Source organism: Chiloscyllium plagiosum, unplaced genomic scaffold, assembly GCF_037043375.1.
Source record: "Chiloscyllium plagiosum isolate Xiang-an unplaced genomic scaffold, Cpla_swu_hap1 HiC_scaffold_22, whole genome shotgun sequence".
Taxonomy (NCBI): domain Eukaryota; kingdom Metazoa; phylum Chordata; class Chondrichthyes; order Orectolobiformes; family Hemiscylliidae; genus Chiloscyllium; species Chiloscyllium plagiosum.
The window spans coordinates 15,434,157-15,461,444 of record NW_028270160.1 but is presented as its reverse complement, the minus strand read 5'-3'; the positions used below and the strand labels follow the sequence as shown (position 1 = coordinate 15,461,444).

The 27,288-nt window shown below is 41.2% G+C and overlaps 1 protein-coding gene across 5 annotated transcripts in view; it reads left to right on the top strand.

Moving 5' to 3' along the window:
• ldb1a (LIM domain binding 1a) overlaps window positions 1-27,288 on the top strand; it is a 96,717-nt gene that overhangs the window by 43,868 nt on the left and 25,561 nt on the right. For 4 of the 5 annotated variants that reach the window (XM_043712933.2, XM_087998788.1, XM_043712934.2 and 1 more), the window contains exons 2-4: window positions 3,539-3,641; window positions 25,404-25,448; window positions 26,516-26,591. In XM_043712933.2, the coding sequence (XP_043568868.1) occupies window positions 3,539-3,641; window positions 25,404-25,448; window positions 26,516-26,591 (224 nt within the window). Of the gene's footprint in view, window positions 1-3,538; window positions 3,642-25,042; window positions 25,298-25,403; window positions 25,449-26,515; window positions 26,592-27,288 lie in introns of those variants that run through there. The other variant, XM_087998790.1, reaches the window with a different exon arrangement.

Genomic DNA, 27,288 nt, shown 5'->3' with positions numbered 1-27,288 from the left:
GGCAGATGGAATTTAACTTAAATGTGAAGTGTTGTAATTTGGAAAGGCAAATGGTAAGGTCGTGGGGAGAGTTGCACCTTGGAGTGCAGCTTCATAGATCCTTGAAAGTAGAGTTGCAGATAGACAGGATAGTGAAGAAGGTGCTATCGTTTGCTTTTATTGGTCAGAGGCATTGAGTATAGGAATTGGGAGAACATGTTGAAGCTGTACATTACATTTATTAGGTTACCTTTCAAATACTGTATTCAACTCTGGTCTCTCTGCTATAGGAAAGATGTTGTGAAACTTAAAAAGGTTCAGAAGATAACCTTGGTTTCCAGGATGTTTCCAGGGTTGGAGGGTTTGAGCTGTGGGGAGAGGCTGAATAGGCTGGACCTTGCTATTTCCCTGGAGCATTGGATGCTGAGGGGTGACCATATGGAAGTTTATATTAAAAAAAAAACGAGGGGCATGGATAGGGTGACTAGACTAGATCTTCTCCACACGTTAGCAGAGTCCAAAAATTGAAGGTATAGGTTTAAGGTGACAGGGGCAAGATTTAAAAGGGACCTCAGAGCAACTTTCTTCACACAGGATGGTGAGTGTATGGAATAAGCTGCCAGAGGGAGTGGTGGAGGCTGGTGCAGTTACAACATCTGGATGGGTATATGAATTAGGAAGGGTTCGGAGGTATATGTGTCAAATGCTGGCAAATGGGACTAGATTAATTTAGAATATCTGGTCGTCATGGACAAGTTGGACCAAAACGTCTGTTTCCATGCTGTACAGCTCTGTGACTATAATGGATTATCTACTCTGTGGGAATTTGCTGTCTGCAAGTTGGCTGTCCCATTTCTGACAATCAAAAAACATTTTGCTGCCTAGTTGAAAGAAATAAGCCTCACATTGTTCATTTAATGCCATCGACTGACTTTATACATAAATTCTATTTTTTCTGACCAATCACCATATCCCCAGTTTCTCCATATATGAAAATCGATTGATCTCAGTCTTAAATATATTAAATGACTAACTATCCTTTGGCCTGAGCTGTAGAGAATTCCAAAGATTTTGAACCTGCTGAGTGAGGAAATTTCTCATCTCAGTTCTATATAATCTACCCCTTTAAAGCATTTTGGGATTTCCTGAGATGGTGAAAGGAGTTTTATTTTCTTTACCTTCAGTGGAACTAAATTTATCCTGTAGTTCATGGATATGAAAGATTGACCTGGACGCACATCCGTAATGTTAGGCAGGTGATTTTGGGTCAACTGCATGAAGCAACTTGGCTGATTTGTTTTTCATCACAGCTGGAAATCGTTTGTTTCCACTGCTTTTCAGTGTAAGATAATATAAGCTAAATTGACTGGACATTGGCATGCATGAATATTGGGACCTCAGGAACAACAGTAGCATATAAATGGAAATATCATCAACTGCAAGTTTCCCCCTAAACCACATGACTTGGAACTATATCGCTGTTCCTTCACCATTGCTCAGGAAAATCCTGAAATTCCCTCCCCAACAGCACTGTAGGTAACTGACATCATATGGACTACAAAATTTAGAGAGAACAGCTAATCAGCACTGTCATGAGAATTTGAGATAGCAACAGATGTTGGCTTTGGCAGTCAATTCCACAAACAAATGAAAAAAGGAAAGAGCCAAGTAAGAGTGTACACTTGGCATTTTTGGAGTTACTCTCCATACATTGATACCAAACTGGCAAGGCAAGCTTCCGTGGATGACCATATGAATGACTGGTATGGAAATGAAAACATGTAACACTAGTTAAACTTGATATGTTTCCAGGGTTCAGAGTGTAGAGAAGCTTATTCTGTATCTAACATTCTGCTGTCTCTGGTCTGGGAGTTTTGATGGGGACAGTGTAGAAGTCGCTTTACTTTCAGTTTAAGAGTAGAGGAAGCTTTCCTCTGTATCTAACCCCATGATGTCCCTGTCATAAAAGTGTTTGATGAGCTCTACTTTGTATCTAACCCTGTGCTGTTCCTGTCTTGGGGGTGTTTCATAGGCATAGTGTAGCCAATGAATGTTTTTCTGACATACCTACTCCTTGCAACTTGGGAAAATTTCCATAGTTTAATGGGTCCATCATGTCTCTTGCTTGTACACAATTAGCATTGTTGCTAATGGCTGGTGAAATAGAGTAATTAAACAAATTTAGGTGAATCTGTCACTTGTGATTCTGAGGCAGAGCAGTTGGTTCCTATGGATTTTGGAGGAGGTTCCTCATCAGGCATTAAGGAGATAATTTGTAAATGTCAACTAGAGCAGTTAATAAGGCTCTGCAGAAGAAATAATCAAAAATAACAAAGTATGTAATTGGAGGTAACTGGTGATGTGAGTTGGTATTGGTTGGGAGCTACGATATGCAGCATGGATAAAGGGCTTGGTGTCTTTTTTGTGGAATGTAGCATGTGACGCTCCTCAGGGAAGATGTTCTTAGCCCATTTTTTTCATCATACTTATTAGTACCTGAAATAAAGGAAAAAAAAATTCCTCATCCAAATTTGACACTAAATTAGCAGAAAACAGTTTGCCACTGCAACCCACTGGTCTGCAGGTTGAAAGTATCACTTTGCTGTGTTTTTCAAAAATGTTGTGAGAGAAAACTAGCAACAGGTGAAGGCTATTTTACCCTTTCTTCCTGTTCTGCTACTCTGTTAGAATCATGGCTGATCTGTATCTCCAATGTATTTGTTTGTGCTTTGCTATCTACCAGTGAAAATCTATCGCAGAATTTTAATGTTCTGTTGATCCCTCGCATCAATAGCCTTTTGGCAGAATGGATTTGAAATTCCCATTGCCCAAAGCATTTTTTCCCAATATCACTTCTAAATAGCCTAATTCTAATTCTTAATTCCTCTAACATAGCAATAATGGGCCAAATAGTGTCTTTTTGTGCGATGTCATTCTACAAATTGATCTCATTTTGTCATATGGAAAAAAATATTAAGAACATTGGAACAGCTCTTAAGCCTGTTCTGCCATTCTTTGAAAACCTAATTGATCTGCATCATAAATGCATCTATCTGCCTTAACCCCATATGCTGTAATCCCCTCTGTCCATGAAATATCAATCGATCTTGGGATTAAGTTATCAATTAAGCTTCTGTTTACTGATGTTGTGTTGAAGCTCCATAATCCTACCATCCTTTCTGTGGAGAAATGTTTCCTAGATCCTTGCCTGAACGGCTTTCTTCTGAGTTTATGCCCTCTTACCATAGACTTCCCTATCAGCTGCTTTCAAAACATTATAAGCTCAAACCAATGATCTCTGCAGCAAATACCAGCCTGCCTTCTGTAATCTCACTTCATAATTCGAACCTTGGAGACCTAGAAATGTTCTGGTGACTTTGTACTTTGATGCAACAAATTTCTATACTGTGTGAAGTGGGATAGAAATAGGAGTCCAGTTGCTAGGATGAGTTGGATAAGAGAAGACTTGATGCTTGTTGAGGATAAAATCTGAATTGCCTGAAGATCTCACTGTAATTACATATTTGTATTTAATTTATGTTTATCTGTCTTATTCCAGGGTGCTCGTCTAAGTCATTCAAACTGTACTCGCCAAAGGAACCCCCTAACGGCAACGCATTTCCCCCCTACCACCCAGGCAGCATGCTGGATCGCGATGTCGGGTAGGTGTCAACCTCCTGGGAACAGAGATGCTCTTTACGTTGTTTAGAGTAGAGTTTTTTTTTTAGAGTACATTACAGTGTGGAAACAGGCCCTTCGGCCCAACAAGACCACACCGACCCGCCGAAGCGCAACCCACCCATACCCCTACATTTACCCCTTACCTAACACTACAGGCAATTTAGCATGGCCAATTCACCTAACCTGCACATCTTTGGACTGTGGGAGGAAACCGGAGCACCCGGAGGAAACCCACGCAGACACGGGGAGAACGTGCAAACTCCACACAGTCAGTCTCCTGAGGTAGGAATTGAACCCGGGTCTCTGGCGCTGTGAGGCAGCACCTAAGTGGGCGGCATGGTGTCACCTAAGTTTCTGACAACTTAACATGGTCTGACTCCCAGCTCTTCTCCATGCCTTCAAGACAATCCCAATACAGTCTTTGCAAAAGTTGAAACTCACCAGGGTATAGGTACCATGCACATGACTCTCACTGGTGTACATGTCTCTCGCACACTCTGACTCTCACTGTTGCACAGGTTCCCACACTCATTGACTCTGGGTTACAGGTGCCACACACTGACTCTTGCTGAGGTATGGGTGTCACACGCACTGATTCTTACTGGCATCCGGGTCCCATAAACACCAACACTGTCCATGGTATAGGCCCCATGCACACTGATTTTCATTGGGGTAAGGGTCCTGCGCACACGGACTCTCACTAGGGTAAAGGTCCCACGCGCGCACACACTGACTCTCACTGGGGTACGGATCCCATAAACACTGACTCCCACTGGAGTACACATCTAACTGTTATTTGGATATGAGTTCCATAAACACACTGTGGTAAAGGTCCAGCCACACTAACTCTCAGTGTGGTAAGAATCCCACACGTACTGACTCTAACTGGGAACAGGTTCCACACACACTGACTTACACTGGAGAAAATATTTAATTGCATGTGAAGTGCTTTGGCACATCCTGAGAATATGAATAACCCTTCCTTCCTTCCAAGTTCAGGAAGTGCTGAAGTAATTTCAAAGAAAGTCTCCAATGGGAGAGTCTGATATCCCAACTAACGAATGTCACACATGATACTGGGCCACACTGACAGAAGGCTCTGAATGTGCTGAGTTTGTGGATCTTTGCTGACATTTGCTCTACATGGATCTACAATTCTCCACCAGTAGAAGAGGGTTGGAGAATGCTAGTCAGGGTTTCTTTTCGTCATGACTGAGCAACTCCACCTGCAATCAAGCTCATCTACAATGTACCCCATAAGGCTGGCAAACTCGAGTTTCATTCAAAAAGGAGCACTCTTGCCCAGTTGGATAAACTACCAAAAAATTTGGATTGTGAAGAAAGTCAGCATCTTCAGGAATGAGAACGCAAGGGAGATTAATAGGAGCACGGAGTATTGGTGAAGGCTGAATTCTGGTTTGAGAGTAGTGTTGTCAAGCAGGTTTTGGAGGTATTGGAGCAAGCAGGTTTACTCTCTGGCTGACCAAGGTTGGTGGAGTCAGAAGGAAACAAAACATTGGATTAGTGAATTACAAAAGCAAATGTTGAAATTAAGTACGTGTGTAAAATTTTAGGAATTTTGCAAGTTTCTGCATCAGCATTTGAAATCAAACCACACACTAATGACACAGTGAAACTATGTGCAGTGATATGAAGTAACAATAATGAAATGGAATGTGATTTGGTATCATAGATTAGATTCCAGCATAATTTACTCCTGGGTACTTGTTATTCTAAATATAAACCACCCAAAGTTGCATGACTTTGATCAGAGTACATGTATTGGCAGATGAGTTCTTGACCCCTTACAAGAACATTTTTTTATATTGTATTTCACATTTAATATTTAACTATAAGCAAGCTTTATGCTTGACAGCGACTGAGGTTAGTTAATTAAGCAAACTGACTGAACCTGCGTTTTCAGTACCTGGGGTTGAACTAACTCTTTTTAGTGTCACTTCATATAAATACAGCCATCTTCAGAGTCTCCTGGCATTGAATATGACAGAGTGCTGTGTGTTGGCTGGGTAAGGGAGTTACAGTAAGAAGGGAAGAAGGTTGTCTTTTGTATTTTCTTTGAAGAGAAAATGAGGTCTGCAGATGCTGGAGATCAGAGATGGAAATGTGTTGCTGGAGAAGCGCAGCAGGTCAGGCAGCATCTAGGTTACAGGAGAATCGACGTTTCAGGCATTAGCCCTTCTTCAGGAATTTGTATTTTCTACCTTTTTCACCCTGTAGGAATTTGTTCTTGATCTGTTACAGGGGAGGAAGTTAACTGTTTGAGTATCTGGGAAATGATTAAGGTTTGTCTTATTCCTGAGTTGTAACATAGTTTAAGAATTGATGATTAAAGTTTATGAAATATATAAAAAGGAAAAAAAATTAAGTAGTTAATTATAACACATTAAGAATACTTTCTGTCGTGTTGCGTGATACTCCCACGATGCTAAATGGGAAGTGTTTCAAATGCATCTAGCACCTGAAGCCAAGACATCTATCATCATCCAAACCCAATCTGTAACCTCATGGCCCACTATATCCCCCATCCTTCCATTAGCATCAAACCAGGTGATCAAGCCTAGTTCAATGAAGACTTCAAGAGGACATGCACAAGCCATAACTGAAAATGAGCTGTCAACCTGATAAAGCAAAACCGAGGACTAGTTGCATTCAAAACTACAAACCTAGTGGTCAGTTTGGGTTCTGCCATGATCATTCAGCTCCTGACCTCATTACAGTCTTGGTTCAAACATGGACAGAAGAGCTGAACATCAGTGAGGTTTGAGTGTTTGCCATTACCTTAGTGCAGGATTCAACTACATGTAGCATCAAGGGCATTGTCTTTGATATTTGCAAACATCCACATCCTCCATCATTGATGCTCATGATCAGGAATATGTACCATATATAAGATGCATTGCAGAAATTGACCAAAACTCCTTAAACAGCAGCTTCCAAACTCATGACCACTGCCATTGAGAAGGACAAGGTCAGCAGATACAAGGAAATACCACCACCTGCAAGTTTCCCTCCATGTCATCCATGATCCAGACTAGAAATATATCGTTGTTCTATCGGTGTCACTCGGTCTAATTCTGGAATTTCCTCTCTAATGGCATTGTCAGTATATGACAGCAAATAGGCTGCACCAGGTCACCACCACTTTCTCAAGGGTAACTAGGGATAAGTAATAAATGCTGGCCCAGGCAGTGACTCCCACATACTTAAAAAAAAAACTCGAAAAATCAGATGGGCAAAAATAGCTAGATGAGGAATTAATAAAATGTTTTCAGGATAATTTCTTAAAACAGCAAGTTCTGTTATTACTAGACTGGTATTATTTAACAAGATAGGATTAATTAGTGACCACCATGAAGATGCCCCTTTATAGCGGCAAGTAACATGATTGAATTTTACATTCTGTTTAAGAGACAGAAGACTATGTTCAAGATAAGTGTTTTCAATTACTTGAGGGCAATTATAAGGCAAACAGAGCTAGCTAAAGTGAACTGGAATATTAGGTTAAGGAGTAGGTCAGTTGAGCTGCAGGGACAGACATTTAGAAGATATTTCAGAATATGCAGAACTGATATATTCCAACAGAAAACACAATTTTCAGGGAGAGGCCCTGGTTAGCTAACAAGTTTGAATAGGTATGACAGAGCACATGCTTGTTCAGGATTATGTGAAAGCTGCAGACTCCAAATGATGCTGGAGCAAAATGTGCCTGGTTCATCAACAGCCTTTCTGACTGTTACGGAACCCATGGGTTGTCCCTCTCTGTTAATCATTGAAGACACCTCAGAATCTGAGGTGGGATATGGCAGATGTCGCTGCCTTGATACCTTTTCCACCTGAAGAAGAGACTCTCTGGGCTCAAGAAGTGAGCTACTGTGCGTTACACATAGCCCAAGGCAGAGTTGGAGGAATCTGGCTCTGTGCAGCTTATGTCCTCTGATTCGGAGGGTAGGGATGTAGTGATGGTAACAAGGTCAGCCAGGTGGATCTGTCAGAATATGAGTTCCCTGATTGGATCATAATCAACATCCCAAACGGGGAGCCCTGGCTGACAGATATAAGCAGGAATGTCAGAAATCCTGTTCACTCTGAGAGCTGGCTCTGAGGGAGCTGGATCATTGTTAAGGACTCTCCACATGTAAATAAAGGGTGACTTGGTGACGGGATGTGAGGTCTCTTACTCAGTTTAGATCTAGTGGGACTTGGTATGCAAACCTGAGAAAGCATACATCAGCAACTACAGTGGCTTCCTGGCCCAGATCATGACCATTTTAACAATTTGGATGAGGCTTGGTTTGTTTTGGGGTTTTGCTATGGGCTGACCAGTGCCTTCACCCAAGTAGTGTGCCCCAAGCCCAGTCAAACTGGCAAAGGTATCTACTTCCATTGAATACCTTGAAACTCATTTGCTCCTCTTGCTACACATTCCAATGATAAAGCCAGTTGTAGTGCCTGTTTGAAGTCCAGTTGGGCTTCAGCCAGTCGGCAGCTTTTGACTGGTTATATCATCAATCCCACATACCAAATGGTCTCTCAGCACCTCATTAAGGGTTAAACCAAAGTCACATGCTACTGCCTGTCATCTTAATCTAGTCAAAAATTCTAATATTGGTTCCCTTGGTTCTTGAATTGCCAAGTAAAACTGTTAGCATCTCAGAATTAGAGGAGGCTTGTAGTCATCATAATCCTTAATTAAATTGGTCAACTCTTGAAAGGTTTTAGTATCTGGTGCCTCAAGAGAAAGTTAAACTCATCATAATTGAAAAAGCTGCGGGTCCACAGGCTGTCAGAATTACTTGTTGCTTTTAATGTCATTTTTTTTTCCTGGGGGGACAAAAATGCATTCTTTCCACAGACTGAGCCCAGTCTTTGACGACAGAATCGAACGAGTCAAGCTTCCCAAATAAAGGCATGATGTCAGAAATGCTTACCCCAACTCAAAGATGACTGTCGCGAGTGAATTTCTTTAAGAACATGCTTTTCTTTCATTGCCCTGAAATAACTCCACAGAGGCCGGTATCCTCTCACTAAGTCACCCTTTATTCACATATGGAAAATCCTTGACACTGATCCAGCTTCCTCAAAGTGGACAGATGTCTGACTCTCCTGTTTTCAACAGTCAGCTAGGGCTCCCTGTATAGGGCTGTTAATCTAGTCCAATCAGGGAGCTCACATTCTATGATATCCTCCTGGCTGACCTCATTACAATAACTACATTTAATAGTTGTGTAGACACCATATTTATGTAAACATCTGAAATCTTATCAAAAAGAGGAACTGTGGGAGTTTAACTCACTTAAAGTCATAGAAATATATAGCACGGAAAGATCAAACTCCTATGAAGGCTTTAAGAAAGCTGTTAGAGTTAATGAAGTTCAAGTTGGCAAATCTCCATAAGATGCCATGTTCCCTTTGGTTGTGAAATTCTCCGCCATTCTAAATCAGAATGAACCACTGAGGCTAGACAAACATACTGATGGACAAAGAAAGGCGTGGGACTAATTTGTTTATAGAATGGAGCTGAGGGAAATTCAGTCCAAGAGGAGGGATATGGGCCGGGTGCTGGCAAGTGGGACTAGATTGGGTTGGGATATCTGGTCAGCATGGACGAGTTGGACCGAAGGGTCTGTTTCCGTGCTGTACATCTCTCTGACTCTATATGTCGAGCTGTTACTCACAGATGTTTATACCACAGAAGGAGGCCATTCAGCCAATCATATCCCTGTTGGTCAATAAATATCTGTCTGCACTAATCTCATTTTCCAGTTTGTAACTGTAACCCCAGAGGCGACAGCAACACAAGTGAAGATCATAATGCTGCATAAATGTTAGGGTTTCTGACATTTCATAGAATCTCTACAGTGTGAAAACAGATCATTTGGCCCATGGAGTCCACACCAACATTCTGAAGAGCATCCTACCCAGACCCACCTCCACTTGTCCTATCCTATCCCTGTAAACCTGCATTTCCCATGGTTAATCCATCTAGTCTGCACATCCTTGGACACTATGGCCAATTTGGCAAGGCTAATCCACCTAACCTGCACATCTGTGGACTGTGGGACGAAACTGGAGCACCTCAGAGGAAACCGACGCAGACAGGGAGAATGTGCAAACTCAACACAGACAGTCACCTGAGGGTGGAATTGGACCCAAGCCCCGGTGCTGTCAGCCAGCCATGCTAAGCACTGAGCCACAATGCTACCACCAAAATCCAGACCGCTCAGCCACACTACCTGTAAAACACAACCACCCTTTCAGGCAGTGAATTTCAGTCACCCATTAGGTAAATCTAGGTAAATCTACAACTTGTCTCTTAGTCTTCTACCTCCTATCCTAAAATGCCCCTTTCCCCATCCTCTCTTTTGACCCCTCTACTGGAGAAAGTGCCTTCCTAGCCACCCCAATTGTGTGGTTCATAATCTTATACATCTCTGGCAGGTCCTCTCTCAACCTTCATTGCTCCAAGGAAATTAACCCCAGCAAATCCAATCTTTCCTCATAGGTCAGACCCTTCAGCCCAGGCAACATTCTGGTAAATCTCCTTTGCACCCTATTTTGAGCAATCTCATCCATCCTACAATGTGGCAACCAGCACTGCATGCAGTACTCTATTTGTGGCCATTCCTGCATTTTATACAGTTCTAGAATGACTTTCCTGCCCTTGTACCTGTTCATAATTCCCAGGCTTTATATAGCTATCAGTCTTCCTAGTTCATGCTTCAAAAATAATTTGTAGTGCACACAAGGGGCATAATTTTAAGGTAAAGGGCAGAAGGTTTTGCTGGGGGGGCATTGAAGGACAAAACTTCACCCAGAGCATGGTGGGAATTTGGAATACACAGTCTGCAAGGTTAGTATAGTTGGGAAGCCTCATAACCATTAAAAATTACCTGGATGAACACTTGTATCATATTCAAGGCTATGGGCCAATGCTAGAAAGTGGAATTTGTTTTAATAAGTGACTTTTTATTTGTTGGTAGAAACTCAATAGGCTGAAAGGCCTTTAACTCTATAGCTACAATTGCTTCTAATACGCACAGAAAAATAGAATATGAAAGGTTATTCTTTTATTGACTTGCAATACTACAGCTGCCTGATGGTGGGGCTGCTGACTCGGCAACAATAATGAATGGTACGCCACCTCCTGGCCACACTTGGTAACGTGGTTCCAGAATTCACAGCAGCGCCACAACCTGGCATGTAGTTGTAATGCAGTTCTTGTGTTGTAATGTTGCAATCTATTTCTAAATTTCAGAAAGTTTGGAAAATATTCTGTATCATTTTCTTTAAACACATATTGAACTATCTGCCACTGTTTTCCTAACTAATTTACTTATTAATGACTGGAATTATTCCTCAGTTAATTCCTAACCAGGTCAGTAATTTGCCTTCAATTCCATGAGTTTAACTTTAGTTCATGGTGAAGCATTCAGTCCAATGTCTTCTGTATGTTTGCAAATAGCATCCACAATATTTCCCCGATTGCTAATTTAGTCACCTCCAATGTAAATTAAACAAGTGTTTGTGGCCACACAGCCTCATGTAAGGTAGAATGCACGCTGCTCATAAGTTATCCCCTTAAGGTGCTTTAAAGCTCCCCTCCAAGCAACAAATCATCATGACTTGAAACTATATCACAGTCAAAATGCTCAAAATCCTGGAATTCCTTTCCTAACATCAAGGTTACCAACATTACTCTAGTCACTGATCCTCTAAATTGAAAAAGTGCTGGGGTGGCACGGTGGCTCAGTGGTTAGCAGTGCTGCCTCACAGTGCCAGAGACCCAGGTTCGATTCCAGCCTTGGGTGACTGTGCAAAGTCCACACGCATTCTCCCCATGTCTGCATGGGTTGTTTCTGGGTGCTCCAGTTTCCTTCCAAAATCCAAAGATGCACAGGTTAGGTGAATTGGCCATGCTAAATTGCCCATAGTATTCAGGGATGTGTAGGTTAGTTGCATTAGTTAGGGTAAATAGAGGATGTAGGGGAATGGGTGTGAGTGGGTTACTCTTTGGAGGGTCGGTGTGGACTAGTTGGGCCAAAGGGCCTGTTTCCATACTGTAGGGACTCTTATGATCGGCCGTGTTAAATTTCACGTCCAGGGATGTGTTAGATGGACTAGCCGTAGGAAATGCAGGGTAACAGGGATAGGGTAGGAGTAGCAGTGTGGGTCTGGATGGGATGTTCTTTGGCGAGTCAGTGCGGACTTGTTAGGCTAAATGGCCTGTTTCCACACGGAAGGGATTCTATGGTGATCCACATCTTAACAGCAACATTACCTGAAGAGGACATAAGGATCCTACTAAGAAATATGTGGATAGTTTAAGTGAATGGACAAATATTCAACAAATGGAGTACATTGTGGGAAAATGTCTATTTTGGCAGAAAGAATAAAAAGAAGCATATTATCTAAATGGTGATAGATTGCAGTGCTCTGAGATAGAGAAACCTGGGTGATCTAGTATGTGAGTCACAGAGGTTTAGTGTGCAGGTCAAGGAAATAAGCAGGAAATCTAATAGAATTTTATATTTTATTGCGAGAGGAATTGACTGCAAGTGTAAAGAGATTGTGCTTCAGCAGGGCATTCATGAGAACGCATCGGGATTACTTTGTGCAGCACTGGTCACCATACTTATGGAAGGATGTTAATGCATTAGGAGCAGTCTATAGAAGGATTACTAGATTAATACTCTGAATGAACAGGTTGCCTTATGAGAAAAGGTTAGACAGACTAAAAATAAGGTATCACGCATTGAAGACAGGGATGAGGAAACAATTTTTCTATCTTATAGCATGATGAGTCTTTGGAATTCCCTTCCTCAAAAGATAGTGATGCAGAATCTCTAAATGTTATTAAGGCAGAACAGATAGATTCTTGATTACCATGGGGATGGAAGGTTATTGGGGATATGCAGGAGTGTAAAGTCGAAGTTAAAATCAGGTCAGCCATGATCTTTTTGAATGGCAGAGCAGACTCAAATGGCCAGGTGGCCTAGTCTTATTCCTTGTTGTATGATTGTACCCCAAGGACTGCAGTGGTTCACGAAGACGGCTCTTCACCACCTTCTCAACAGCACTTCGGGATGGGCAAAAAACACTAGAGAACCAGGGGAAGGCCCATCCCATGAAAGAAACAGACAACATGCCTGTGTGGTTGCATAAAAATTGTCATTAAAATGAATAGGCTGCATGCAAAGAAGACACCGGTCACCTCTTCAAAAAATTCAAGTCAAGTTTGTCAAGCATTACCGATTTTGTACCAATCTATGATGCATCTCTCTGAGCAGCTGAAGATTTCAGTCCTAATTATAAACGGTGATCATTTCCTGACAGTATCCGTTAGGCCAACTGGTCTATAATTCCTCTTCTTTCCAAAACTCACCTTTCCTGAATGACAGAAAGCTGGCGTGCACAGCTTTCCGGTCTAAATGAAAATAGGACATCATCAGTATTCAAGAAAAGTGCAGTGGCCCTAATTCCTAACATGGGCTTCCCCCATGTTGGATCAAGGACGTATTGGGTGGAATTCTCAAGACCGATTGGCAATGTTTTCAGAGCAGGAAAATTGCAGAGAAAGACAATGAATTGTACTCCCACTTGTTACTTCCATAGCAACTTCCCAGGGAGAGGCGGATTGGGAACACAGTTCAGGCAGCATCCGAGGTGCAGGAAAATCGACGTTTCGGGCAAAAACCTTCAGGAATTGATGATGAAGGGCTTTTGTCTGAAACATCTATTTTCCTACTTCTTGGATGCTGCCTGATCTGCTGTGCTTTTCCAGTGCCACACTCTTGACCCTAATCTCCAGCATCTGCGGTTCTCACTTTTGCCTAAATTGGGAACGCAGTAGGGAATTCTCCTTGCTGAATTTAAAAGTCAATTAAAGTACTGAAGAATCAGTTTGGTGGAAGTTTGCACACAAGCTCCATCTTTGAATAGGGTAGTAGTTCCACACTGGACCTGCAACGTGACACAGAGGAGAAGGCAACAGCAAAGCAGTAAGACTTCCCACCAAGAAATTGACAAGCTGAGAGGGTTTTCATCAGTTACACTAAAGAGCTTATTATTATGGCCAGGTGAGAGGGCGATTTTCAAAGCGCTCCTTCTCTTGAGAGTTCTATCCTTGCTTGACAAATGATTTGTCGTCTGCTTGGAAGGCACTTCATCTATATAGTACTTCTTCAACTGTCAGTATTCTGAGCAGCATTGGGTAGCTGCACTGTCCGTTTCTGTTGAAGTAAATAGCAGGGGTATCACCAACACCAACAATTGCACTGCTACCTCACAGCACCAGGGTCCCAGGTCGATTTCAGTCTGGGGCGACTGTCTGTGTGGAGTTTGCACACTCTCCCCGTGTCTGCATGGGTTTCTTCCGGATGCTCCAGTTTCCTCCCACAGTCCAAAGATGTGCAGGTCAGGTGAATTGCTAAATTGCCCATTGTGTTAGGTGCATTAGTCCAAGGGAAATGGGTCTGGGTTAGGTACTCTTCGGAGGGTCGGTGTGGACTGATTGGGCTGAAGGACTTATTTCCACACTGTAGGGAATCTAATCAAATCTAATCCCTAAGTAGCAGGTGCAACAGCACCATCTGCCTTGTCCTCAGCCCCACACCCCACAGGCAGAAGAGTTAGACACCAGCTGGATAGAGATGAGACACAAACAAACACTCTGGACATGTCTGAGATCAGGGAGTCAAATGGCTCAAGCTTTCAGAGCAGGTCATTGCCAGAAAAGCAGCTGGGTGTGCATTGCCAGCGGTCATTAAGATGATTGTCACTGGAGTGTCTAATCCCCTACCTCTCCCATCTTGCATCTTTGTCTGTCACCGACATGTGTTGCAACCTGCAAGGAGATAAATAAGAGGTCTGAGTGCTGTTAATGGCTTGTGTGCAGAGGAGGGAGGGATACCTTTTGTGAGCAGGCATTTAGAGGCATGGTGTAAAGGGCAATAGACTGTGGGCAAACATGAATGTTAGCTTCTCGGATGGGGATATGAGGAACCTTTAGATGGAGGAATGAATGGAGTGCAGGGGATGTTGACCTAAAGCGTGCTGTGCAGAAGACTGCTGGACAATTCTGAGAATGAGGATTGGCAGTTGTTAGTATTATACCATTCACCTGTCCTGTCCTCTCTGAGGTCCTACATCCTCTTGGTACACACTCTAAGGTGAGACTTCTTTAGTCACTTTACAACCATGCTTGCTTGGTTGGAGAAGTGGTCTCTTTCTTATTTCCAACCTCAGTTGCTGCTCCAGGCAAAAGTGAGAGACCTGTGGGAGGTGGGCAGCCTTTCCAGATTTCCATTCACTATGGCTTCTGCAGTCACAAATATCCAAGTGCTGCTGAGATTTTTCCGAAAGATGTTTTGGTCCCTTTAAACAGAAACCCTTCCTCTCGTCAAATAGTCGTAGAATTGTACAGCACAGAAACAGATCCTTCGATCCAAGTCGAACAGATATCCTAAATTAATCTTGTCCATTTGCCAACATTTGGCCCATGTCCCTCTAAACCCTTCCTAATCATGTACCCATCCAGCTGCCTTTTAAATGCTGTAATTGTACCAGCCTCCACCACTTCCACTGGCATTTCATACACACACAACCCTCTGCGTGAAAAAGTTGCCCTCTAGGTCCCTTTTAAGTCTTTCCTCTCTCACCTTAAACCTATGCCCTCTAGTTTTGGACTTCCCTACCCTGAGAAAATGACTGTGGCTATTCACCCTATCCATGCCCCTCTATAATGTCACCCCTCAGCCCCCACTACTCAGCCTGTTCAGCCTCTCCCTATAGCTCATTTGGCTGCATCATCCTACCAACTTTTCTAATTAATCAGAAGAAATTAGCTCTTAATCAGCTGACTCTGGTAAGTAGCACCATGAAGGACTGCTAACTGGGAGATAAAACTTGTCCCAAAAATGGCCCTGCCATTGTGCCAGTCATTAAGGTGATACAATTCCACCCATAGTTGCAGAAAACAATCTGCTTAAGAAATTCACTGCCTTGCTGGCATGTACTAGTCTACTTAGTCAATACAAAATTTTAAGTTACATTTCCCAATTTAAAGCACTCTGCCATTGCTACATGCTTGTCTAATCACTGAATTTATGCAATCAGCTGCTCACAGACTTGCCTGTGCACACCACCTTCTCCAGTCTAAAATCCTTTTCCATGTCTTCATGCTACTTGTCAGGTCTCCAGGGCCTGCTGACTTCTCATTATATTCCATTGTTCATTGAAGTGGTTTAATACTTAATCAGTGTCCACCGTTGCCTCCTACCATTACCTCTGTCTTTCCCATATATTTTATGACTTGATATAATCAGATTCCAGTCCTGACCGTCTTACAGAAACCTTCTCAGTGATTGTCTACCGCATTATACCTTCCAAGTTAAATTTTTGCTTGCAATTCAAATCTCCATGTTTGTGTATTAAATGCTTAGTTTTGGCCACACACTCTAACCTTTAGCTGTAATTCTTTTTCTCATCTATTTTCATTTCTCCCTTCCGGATTAATTAAATGCTTTAGTTTTTCCATGATGTGCAGTGGTTAATAAAACACAATTTCAAAATAACTAATCTAAGACTGTTGTAGACAATCTTATTTATCCTTTCTGTTTGAATTCTGGTGACAGACTGGTCCAGATGGAAGGACGCAACCTAACAATATAGTACAGTAGGCTTTTATTTTTACGTCCCCTGGTCAATCAGGTTTACTTTGGATATCAATAACCCAAGCAGTTTTAACAGTGGGATATACCCAACCCACTTTTATTGAAATAAAACAAAAACAGAAATTGCTGGAAAAACTCAGGTTTTTTGAGTAAATTCTGTTTTTGTTTTGTTTTTTGTTTTCAATTTCCAGCAGCCACAGTTCCTTCCTTTTTTTTAAACTTCTATTGAAGCAAGGTACAATACAAAACGCTGCCATCATAGTGACACATCATAAACTTACCCGCATAATGCTTACAATTGCTAGTGACTCGTTTACGTTGATTTATCTAAGACTCAGACCAAAACAGGTGGTCATCTCATCTGTCTGAACATCCAGTTGTTAATCAGACGTCATAAGCTAGCTATCATTCTGCAGCACACTTTCTCCAACCCCTCTTTCCATATGGACAGGCTGTATATTGAAATTTTGATACTGTCCACACTGAGCAATTTGATAACTTTGACCATCACAAACGTGTTATCCACCTCAGCTATTTGATCAATTGCTCCTTAAGACTTAATTGTTTCTTTTTGGAAAGAGGCATATCTTTTGGTTTTAACGAACTTTGACCTCAGCCTTAGCTTGCTAATGCTGTTGTAACCTTATGTCATCCGATTGATCATATAGTATTTACACAACATAATTCTATGATCAAGCACTCAGTTTAGTTGATAAATAATCGACATGGCATCTAGTTCATTGTCTTGGAATGAACTGACACATTACATTTATATTACTGCTGAGTTTAAAATGGTTTATAAAACACACACATGTTCCTTCAGACACGGAAACAGTAAATCCTTCTAATCAATAGGAACTATCTGACTGACTTTTTTTCAATAGGGCAAGCTTTATGTTTTCTCATTTCATTTTGAATAAACCAGTACATTTTAGGTTAATATCTACGTACCTTTTCCATTGCTGTACAGGCATGTTTTCTATTAAATGATACTGCTTTCCCTCTCACCATTCATTCACATTCCTAATTGGCTTAACTCATCCAGTTTGCAAATGGCTAGGATAATAATCAGGAAGTTAACATTCTTGAGGTCTTGCTTTTTACTTTAGTTCCTAGTTCTTGACACTCTTGAAACAGGACCTCTTGCCTACTCTTTTCTGTGTTGTTAGTACCACCATAAATCACGTTGTTCCAGGTTAACCAACATACCTCAAGGGACTTTCGGTTCTGCTTATGAAGATACCATTTCCCCCTAATTATTACATTTCCTGCACTTAACACATTAAGCTTTCCCTCCAATTTCTTGACATCTTCCCCCACCCTTTCTTTTGATGGCTTCCCGCTTCAGGGTGCTATGATTACTGTTTTGGCTGTCCTTATAGTCTTTACCCTGAGGCTCCCAGTTACATTCTGTCTGTTGGATAGGAACAATCTCTGTGAATCCTCATTCACAGTCTCAAATGAGCTCTCTTTCCTTATATCTCTTGATCATCCTCAATGAAATCCTATTCTGCTCTGAAAGGTGTGACTAAAGGCTGGAACAAATTGTCATCTCCCTCAAGTTTTGGAGTATTTCAAACTTACTGTCCAATTCCATCTATCAGAACCAAGAAGATTTAAAATGGAGACACCGGCTGTGTATCAAACAAACACAAAATGTTGGACAAACTCTGCAGGTCTGGCAGCATCTGTGCAGAGAGAATCAGAGTTAACGTTTTGAGTCTGGTATGATTTCTTCAGAACTGCCACTTTCTCAAAACAGAAGAAATAATGCAATATCATATGGTGATTCAAATAAGGATAAAGTATTGGCGATCCACACAGCTAGTTTGCTGACAAAGCAAGTTAGGTGGCAAAACCCTAAATGACCTAAAACTGAAGTTCTTAAGAAGTCAGACCAGACTTGAAGAGTTAACTTTTTTTTTCTCTCGATAGATGCTGTCAGACGTTTTGCTGAGTCTCTCCAGCGTTCTCTGTGTCTGTTTCAGATTTCTAGCATCTACAGTATTTAGCCTTTATTCAGCTTTGTAAGGTTTTATTAGAGGCTTATAAAATCATGAGGGATGTAGATAAGGTGAATGGCAGATGTCCTTTCCCTAGGATGGGCAATTTCAAGACTACGTTACATATTTTTAAGGTGAGAGGAGAAAGATTTTTAAAAAAAGGGGAATTGTTTCTTTACACCTGAGTGGTTCAAGTGTGGAATGAACTTCCAGAGGAAGTGATGGATACGGGTACAGTTACAATGTTTAAAAGACATTTGGTTAAGTACATAGATAAGAAATATTTGGAGGGATATGGGCCAAGTGCAGGCAGGTGGGACTAGTTTAGTTTGGGATTATGATCAGCATGGACTAGTTGGACCAAAGGGTCTGTTTCCATGGTTTTGGACTCTATGTATGAGCTTACTTGGGAAGGTTCCTTGTGCACAAATTATGACATTATGATGCAGACTTTTAACCTTTTTTTGTCCCATCTTGGACTAAAATATTTTTACCTAATTTGTTTTTCTATGCTGTAACTTCCAATAAGTGCTAAAACCCTTGACAAGTTTTAAACACTTACTGCCTTGAGCTTCCACAAACAAAACAGATCTATATTCCCTTGCACCAAACTTCTACTCTCACTAGATCCCTATCTTTGCATTCTGTTTACTCTGCTTGTCAATACTCTTCATCAGCAGCTTCTTATGCATTTATTTATTATGCATTTTACTTACTTATTTTAATCAACCTGCTCAAGCAAGTTATAACACAACTTTGCTGGATGACTGAAAACAGCAGTAAACAGTGAAGAAGACTCGAGGGGTCCAAGCACTCCTGCTCCAATAGGTTAAGTTCTTGGGTTAGCGAGTTTTGAGAAGATTTGTAGCTCAGATTTAGGCTTTGGATGTAGGTTTGCTCGCTGAGCTGGAAGGTTCATATTCAGATGTTTCATTATCCTCCTAGGTAACATCTTCAAAGGGCCTCAGGCGAAGCAATGCCAAATTCCTGCTTTCTATTTATATGTCTGGGTTTCTTTGGGTTGGTGATGTCATTTCCTGTGGTGTCACTCCATCACAGGAAATAACATCACCAACCCAAAGAAACCCAGACATATATATAGAAATCAGGAATTTTCAGCATTGCTTCCCCTGAGGCCCATTGAAGATGTTACCTAGTGCAGTAACAAAACATCTGGAAATGAACCTTCCAGCTCAGCGAACAAATCTACATCCATAAGTTCTTGGGTTCCTAAGATTGATCAACACAGCACAATAGATGAATATATGGACTTTTGATAGACATTCAACAGGGTATCATATTGGCTATTTATTGAGAAGATGGCAGTCCGTGGAATTAAGGGAAGTGGCTGTATAATACAAAATTGGTTCAGTGCCAGGAAACAGATGTGAGTGGTTATTTTCTGGAATGCAAGTGGCTTTGCAGTGGAACTTACTGTGGCTCAGGTAGGGTTAACAACTTTTTGATTTTGTTTTGGAAACTAAGTGTAGAGTTATGGCAGCGCAGGCAATGGAATGTTCCTCCTGCAGGATGTTTGAGGTAGGGGTGACCACCGATGCTCCTGCCGACTTCATCTGCAGGAAGTGCGGCCATCTCCAGCTCCTCACAGACCGCGTTAGGGAACTGGAGCTGGAGTTGGATGAACTGAGGATTAGTCTAGAGGCTGAGAGGGTGATGGATAGAAGCTACAGGGACATAGTTACGCCAGAGAACAGAGGTAGCTGGGTAACAGTTAGAGGTGGGAAGGAGAGGAAGCAGGCAGTGCAGGGATCCCCTGTGGTCGTTCCCCTCAACAATACAGCTTTGGATACTGTTGTGGGGCGACGGCCTAGCAGGGTTGAGCTGCAGTGACCAGGTCTCTGGCATGAGGTCCGGCTCTGAGGCTCAGAAGGGAAAGGGGGAAAGGAGGAGAGTGCTAGTTATAGGAGATTCTATAGTTAGAGGGACAGACAGGCGGTTCTGTGGACATGGGTGAGACTCTCGGATGGTTTGTTGCCTCCCGGGTGCCAGGGTCCGAGACATCTCGGACCATGTCTTCAGAATCCTTAAGGGGGAGGGTGTGCAGCCAGAAGTCGTGGTGCACATTGGCACCAACGACATAGGTAGGAAGAGAGGTGGGGAGGTCATACAGGCGTTCAGGGAGTTAGGCTGGAAGCTAAAAGCTAGGACGGACAGAGTCGTCATCTCTGGGTTGTTGCTGGTGCCACGTGACAGGCAAGGAATAGGGAAAGAGTGCAGTTGAACACGTGGCTGCAAGGATGGTGTAGGAGGGAGGGCTTCAGGTATTTGGACAATTGGACTGCATTCTGGGGAAGGTGGGATCTGTACAAGCAGGACAGGTTACACCTGAACCAGAAGGGCACCAATATCCTGGGAGGTAGGTTTGCTAGCACTCTTCGGGGGGGTTTAAACTAATTTGGCAGGGGGATGGGATCCGGACTTGTAGTCCAGCAAGTAGGTTAGCTGTTTTCTGCAATGAGGTGACCAGAACTCCATGCAATACTCAAGTTGTGGCTTGACTAGTGTATTAAAACTCCAGCAATACCCCTCTGCTCTATAATCTCTGCCTTGGCTAGTAAGGTAAAGGATTGAAAATGCATTCTTAACAGCCTTATAGATCTTCCCAGTTATCATCTGGGATTGTTAGACATTCATTCAAAGGTCGCTCACTTTCTCTATACCTATAAGACCATTCAGCCCATCGAATCTGCTGAGCCATTGAAGCGATTTATGGATGATCTGATACTTCTCAAATTCAATTTCCTGCCTTGTCCCAAAACCCTTGATTTCTTTTCCTGATTAACGAACTGTCCATTTCAGCCTTGATTATAACTAATGACCCAACCTTGAAAGCCCTCTGTGAAAAGAATACCACAGATTTAATACACTCTGAGAGGAAACAAAAAGTCTCCACTTCTGTCATAAATGGGCAAGCTAATATCTGACATATTGCTCTCTGGTCTGAGACTTCCTCAAGGGGAAATAACCTCTCTGCATCTAATCTGTCAAACCTTGTAGATGGTTTATTTATTTCAATAAGGTCTCCTGTAATTCTTCTAAAATCCAATGAGTCCAAGCGATCTCCTTTCATCAAGAAATCCCTCTATACTTGGAATTAACCCAGTGAACTTTCTCTTGACTGTCTCCAATGCTAATTTTGTTTACACAGATAGGGGACCAAAACTATTTACAGATTTCCACGTGTAGTCCAATTAGTCCCTTGTACAGTTTTAGCAAGACCTATTTTTACACACTATCCCTTTGAAATAAATGCTACCATTCCATTTGCCTTTCCCATTACCCGTTGAACTTGGATGCTAACATTTTGTGATTAACACACACAAATCCCTCTGAGCTACCGCTTTCTGCAGTCTTTCTCCATTTAACTGATATTCAGCTCCTCTATTCTTCCTGCCAAAGAACATATACTGCCATTTACCGACAGTATATCATGTATACTCATGTAAAAGTCAATCTCATGGAAAAGTCCACCCCCTATTTTTGGCCAAAAAATCTGGTATTTTCCATATATCTTGTGTAAAAGTCGACCCTACTATATTGCATTATAAACCTCTTAGAAAGGAAATTGTATGTTTCAATTAATCCACTTAAACTAAATCTCATTCACTCCTTCATTCATTCCGGTAACTCTACTCATCACTCTTTGTTTACTGTATTGCGTCTCCATTCATTCATTCATAACTCTACTTACCCCACTTAGTTTACCACACCCCACACTTTGATTCATTCATTCAGACTGGTACTAAGTCTATTGGTACTATTGCACTTTGTTCACTACACATCCAAAAGTTAATATTGTTAAAAAGTTAATCATTTTAATTGTGCCATTATATCAGAATAAAAGTGAGATATATTACCTCCATATATTTTAAATCCTTTGACAAATTTGTTAATGTTGCTGAGGTACATAACATAATGAGAGTAGATGGGAGAAAAATGGCAGAATTTGGCAGGTAAGTTCAAAATGCTTAGACATTCAAAAATGTTTCATTTTAAGTGTGTCATTATACCAAGCCATGATGATGTTGAACTGTGGGATTTTGCAGAATTTCAAAGAATCTTTGACATATTAAATTTTTGTACCGGTATGTATAAAGAAAATTTACTACAATTAATTCATTCTTGTTTCTCTTGCTTTTATCCGGTAATTACTTTTACCGTAATTCATTGTGTTTTTCTTCTTTGCCCGGGATTATTTGAGCAATCGAATCGACTTCTGCTAATAATACGGTATTTCAAACTGCAGCATGAATTTCAGCCCCTCAAAACTAGTGCCCGTAATCAACCCTACAAATTGAACTTTTAAGAATAGTCTAAAAAATTGGACTTTTACATGAGTATATACAATAATCCATCTGCCAAGTTTTTACCCACTTGTTTAACCCGTCTTTATCCTTCTGTAGACTCTTTGTGCCCTCCTTATTACTGACCTTCCATCTATTTTTGTGTCTTCCGCAAACTTAGATATAACACATTCACTTTACTCATCTAAAGTCATTAATTTATATTGTAAATAATTGTGGCTCCAATACTGGTCCCTGTGGCCCTTCAGTAGTTACAAGTTACCATCCTGAAAATGTCCCCTTATCTCAGTTCTCAGCTGGTGTCCAGTTATTGTTTGTTATATACACAAATGATATAGATGAAAACGTGAGCTGAATGTTAACTCTGATAAATGCAAGGTGATGCATTTTGGAAGAAACAATGAGATGAGGGAGCATTTAATGAATGGCAGTATACTAGGTAGCTTAGAGGAACAGAGGGATCTTGGGGTAGTTATTCAGATCCCTGAAGTCGGCAGAGTACTTGAATAGGATAGTTAAGAAGGCATATGGGATACTTGCTTTCATCAGTTGTGGCATTGAGTATAAGACCAAGGAGGTAATGTTGGAGTTGTACAGAGTGTTGTTCAGCCACAGCCTGAGGACTGTGTGCAGTTCTGGTCACCTCATTACAGGAAGGATGTGATAGCAATCGAGGGGTATTGAGGAGATTCACCAGGATGTTGTCTTGTATGGAGCAATTGAGCTATAAGGAGAGAGGAGATAGGCTTGAATTGTTTTCTTTAGAGTGGTGAAGACAGGGGAGACGTGACTTAGATGTATAAGATTACATCTTATATGTAATGGTATGGACAGGATGAATAGAGAGCAGCTGTTCCCCTTGATTGAGGGGTTAATCACGAGGGGACATAGTTTTAGGCTAAGGGGCAGGCGATTCAAAGGGGATTTGAGAACAAACTTTTTCACTCAGAGCGTGGTAGGAATCTGGAATGAACTATCTGGAAAGGTAGTGGAGGCTAGAAACTTTACAGCCTTTTTAAAAATAAAATCTGGATGAGCACTTCTAATATTATAAAATTAAAGGATATGGCAGAAGTGCAGGAAATTGGGATTAGTGTGTCTTTATGGTATTTATTGTTCATGGAGACTTGATGGGCTAAAGGGCCTTTTCTGCTCTGAATGACTCTATGGCTGTCCTGTTAGCTAGTCAGTTTTGTAGTTGCTTGTTTTTGGTCTCTTTCCTTTTTTTAAACTGAAGTTTTTCAATCCTCAGGAACTTTTCCATAATCTGTGGATTTTTGATAGATAACTACCCGTGCACCCACTATCTCTATGCCTACCTAGAGTCTTAGAATTAGAGAGGTATTCAGAATGGATACAGACCCTTGGATTCAACTTGTCCATGCGACCAGTATCCTAAATTAATCCCAGTCTATTAATCTAGTCTGAACAGCCTCTCCGTATAGCTCAAACACTCACCCCTGGCAACATCCTTGTAAATCTTTTTTGAACCCTTTCAAGATTCATAACATCTTTCCAACAGCACGGAGATTCTTTTAATAATCTTGAATGCATCCCATCAAGTCCAGTTATTGATCTTTAACCCAGTTCTGTGGTGATAGTTATTGCATTTATTTCCCCTTCTTTTGCTCCCCGATTACTTACATTAAATTTTGGTTCTTAAATAATCAGTCGTATTATAGAATGGCAGAGAAGACTTCTTGGGACTGAATGTTCCTCACAAAGGGTTTGGTAGAGTAGACTAGATTCTGTCTGGTGAGTGGGCCAATAATCAGATGTCATACATTTAAAACCGTTTGTAAAAAATCTAAAGAGTAGATGAGGCAAATTATTTGCATTCAGAGAATTGTCAAGCTCTGGAATGTTTTTGCTGAAAAGGTGCTGAAAACTGATTCCATAAATAATTTTAAAGAGGCAGAACCAAAAAAAAGGGGTTGTGGGACTCAAGTACAACTGCTCATTCAAAGAGAAAGCACGATGGGCCGAATGGCCTCCTGTGTGCTGAAGGTTTCTCTTGACGCTGTAATGGTAATATCACAACAGTACCAGTTGGTGGCGATATTGTATATCCAGGCATTATGTGTACCATAATGCCCTCAACCAGAGGTGGCACTATTCAATAAAACACTTGATTTTGTCTGACACTTCTGCAGTGTGCTGTGTGAAATGACTAATGTTCTTGTTCACAGTTCAAAATAAAAGTTTTGAAGGAAACGTCATCACTTCCAGGAATACAAAACTGAAACTTTCCATCTCTGTGCACAAAACAATTGCTGCAATTCAGCCTTTCATGCAAATTGTATTGAGATCAGAAACCTTATGACTGAAATTCCCCTGTTTCCAAGAATTGTCTGTGCATCACTGTCTTGAACTGATACTCCAATGGTCTGAGTAAAGTTTTCCAGACTAGAGAGAAATTCTGGGATACTTATATACTTGAGCAATAAAAATTCCTGAACTTTGTTGATTTGCAAAATGTAGGCTCGCCCAGCCAGTATTTATTACCAATCCTTAAATTGCCTTTGAGAAGCTGATGGTCTCCTTAAATGCCCACTGCCCTTGTCAGTCTCAATAGTTGAGGTCACAATTTTTAAAAACTTTGTCTGAAGAAACGTTGGTAAGTACTGTGGTAAGGGAGTAGAGGGTACTTATAATGTTGAGAATTAAAAGTGGATCCAGCTGTATTTTAAACTATCCTATTTTCTCTCTCTTCCTCTTAACAGTCCGACACCAATGTATCCTCCGACTTACCTGGAGCCTGGTATTGGGTAAGTGGCAGAATTGTAATCATAGTTTGACCATCAGTTGGATGGATCTTGTACTGGTGCATACAGAACTCAGAGTTTCCATGTTTAAATCAAAATCTATCTATGTGTTTGACTTCCCATTCTCACAGGCATGAACTGAAAATTGTGTGTATCGAAACTGAGGTCATTGCAGGCAGACCTGTAATCCATTCTTCATGCAGTGCTTACTTTGGAGTTAAATGGCTGTCCTGCTTACATTTTATTCATGATAACCAATCCTTATTTAAAGTAACAATGGCAGAATTAGATCTTTATATTTAATTAGTTCATGTCCACTTTCTAATAAACCACTTAATATGATTCCATTTAATTATATAATTCTTTAGCATCAAGGATGTAGATTTGCTCACTGAGCTGGAAGGTTCGTTTCTAGACGTTTTCATCACCCTACTAGGTAACATCTTCAGTGGGTCTCCAGAGGCCCACTGAAGATGTTACCTTAGTAGGGTGATGAAAATCTGGAAATGAACCTTCCAGCTCAGTGAGCAAACCTACATCCAGACCTCAACCTGAGCTACAAATCTTCTCAAGACTCTATAGCATTGAATTCATGATGCACTATAAGATGTCAAATACCATGCTACAATTCCAACATGACTTTAGCCAATAATGGTTTACTTAAATGCTTGCACCAATATTACCATTAATCTCTGTATTTCATACATGTTAACACTAAGCTGCAATACATCAAGGATACATCAATTCTGGCACAGATACCATGGATTATTTAATATCATTTTCTCCCAATTATGGTGCTACCTAGATTACATTGTCAACGTAAGCTCTTCAATTACTTTCTGGCAATAAAGTGACCAGGCGACATATGTAGGACTTCAAGACATGGATGAGTGATCTTCTCATTCCTTCGTTTCTGAGAAAAGTATACCAGTTCACCGGAACTGAAAGCTATTCGAAATCATTGTACACTAACTCCATAAACAACAAAGGGAGGTGATGGCCTAGTGGCATTAATCCAGACACTCAGGTAATGTAATGCTTTGTTCAACAATTATTCTCTTTTTTAACAGGAGACACACACCTTATATGAATCAAACTGACTACAGGATATTCGAGCTCAATAAACGATTGCAGAACTGGGCAGAGGTAATTCTGCTTATTAATGGAAAGAATTTTCGTGTGGCAGAATGTTACGCTTTCCATTTCTGATACTTGGTGCCAATGTTTAACACCTCCAGGACAGGTAACGACAAGTTTAGTTACAGAGCAAATTTTCCTCTACATTGTACCATTGAGCACTCCCAAGATCAGTACACCAGGGTCAATAGAGTTAAAGCTCTTCTAAGCTGTCCCTGTCAAAAAAGCTCCCAAGGTGGATATAGCACAGGCATACAGGAAGTTGTATTCTATCTATTGCTGGGCCGCAGGATTGCAATGTCTCTTGACTTTTTTCCAGGCCTCTGATCCATGAAGCTGTGTTTAAGAATGCCATTCAACCTTGTTCTGCTGAGGGTAATTAACTTCGCTTTTAATTGGAATTGAGCTGGGGCTACCCTTCTCAGTGCCATTCAGCTGGAATTTAGTGTGTTTACAGCACGGAACCAGGCTATTGATCCAATTGATGCTCATGCTTATGAATCACATGAGCCTCCTGCACTCCTACTCTGTCTCATCCTTTCAGCATGTCCTTTTAATAATTTCTTTGTGTGTTTATTTGTCTAACCCAAACCATGTGCCTGATGAGATTAGCTTGAAACTTCTCAATATGATAATAATGCAAGCTTGTTGTGAATTGATAAGATGCTGTTCAAGACTCTTCTGCACCCTGACCACTGACTGCTTG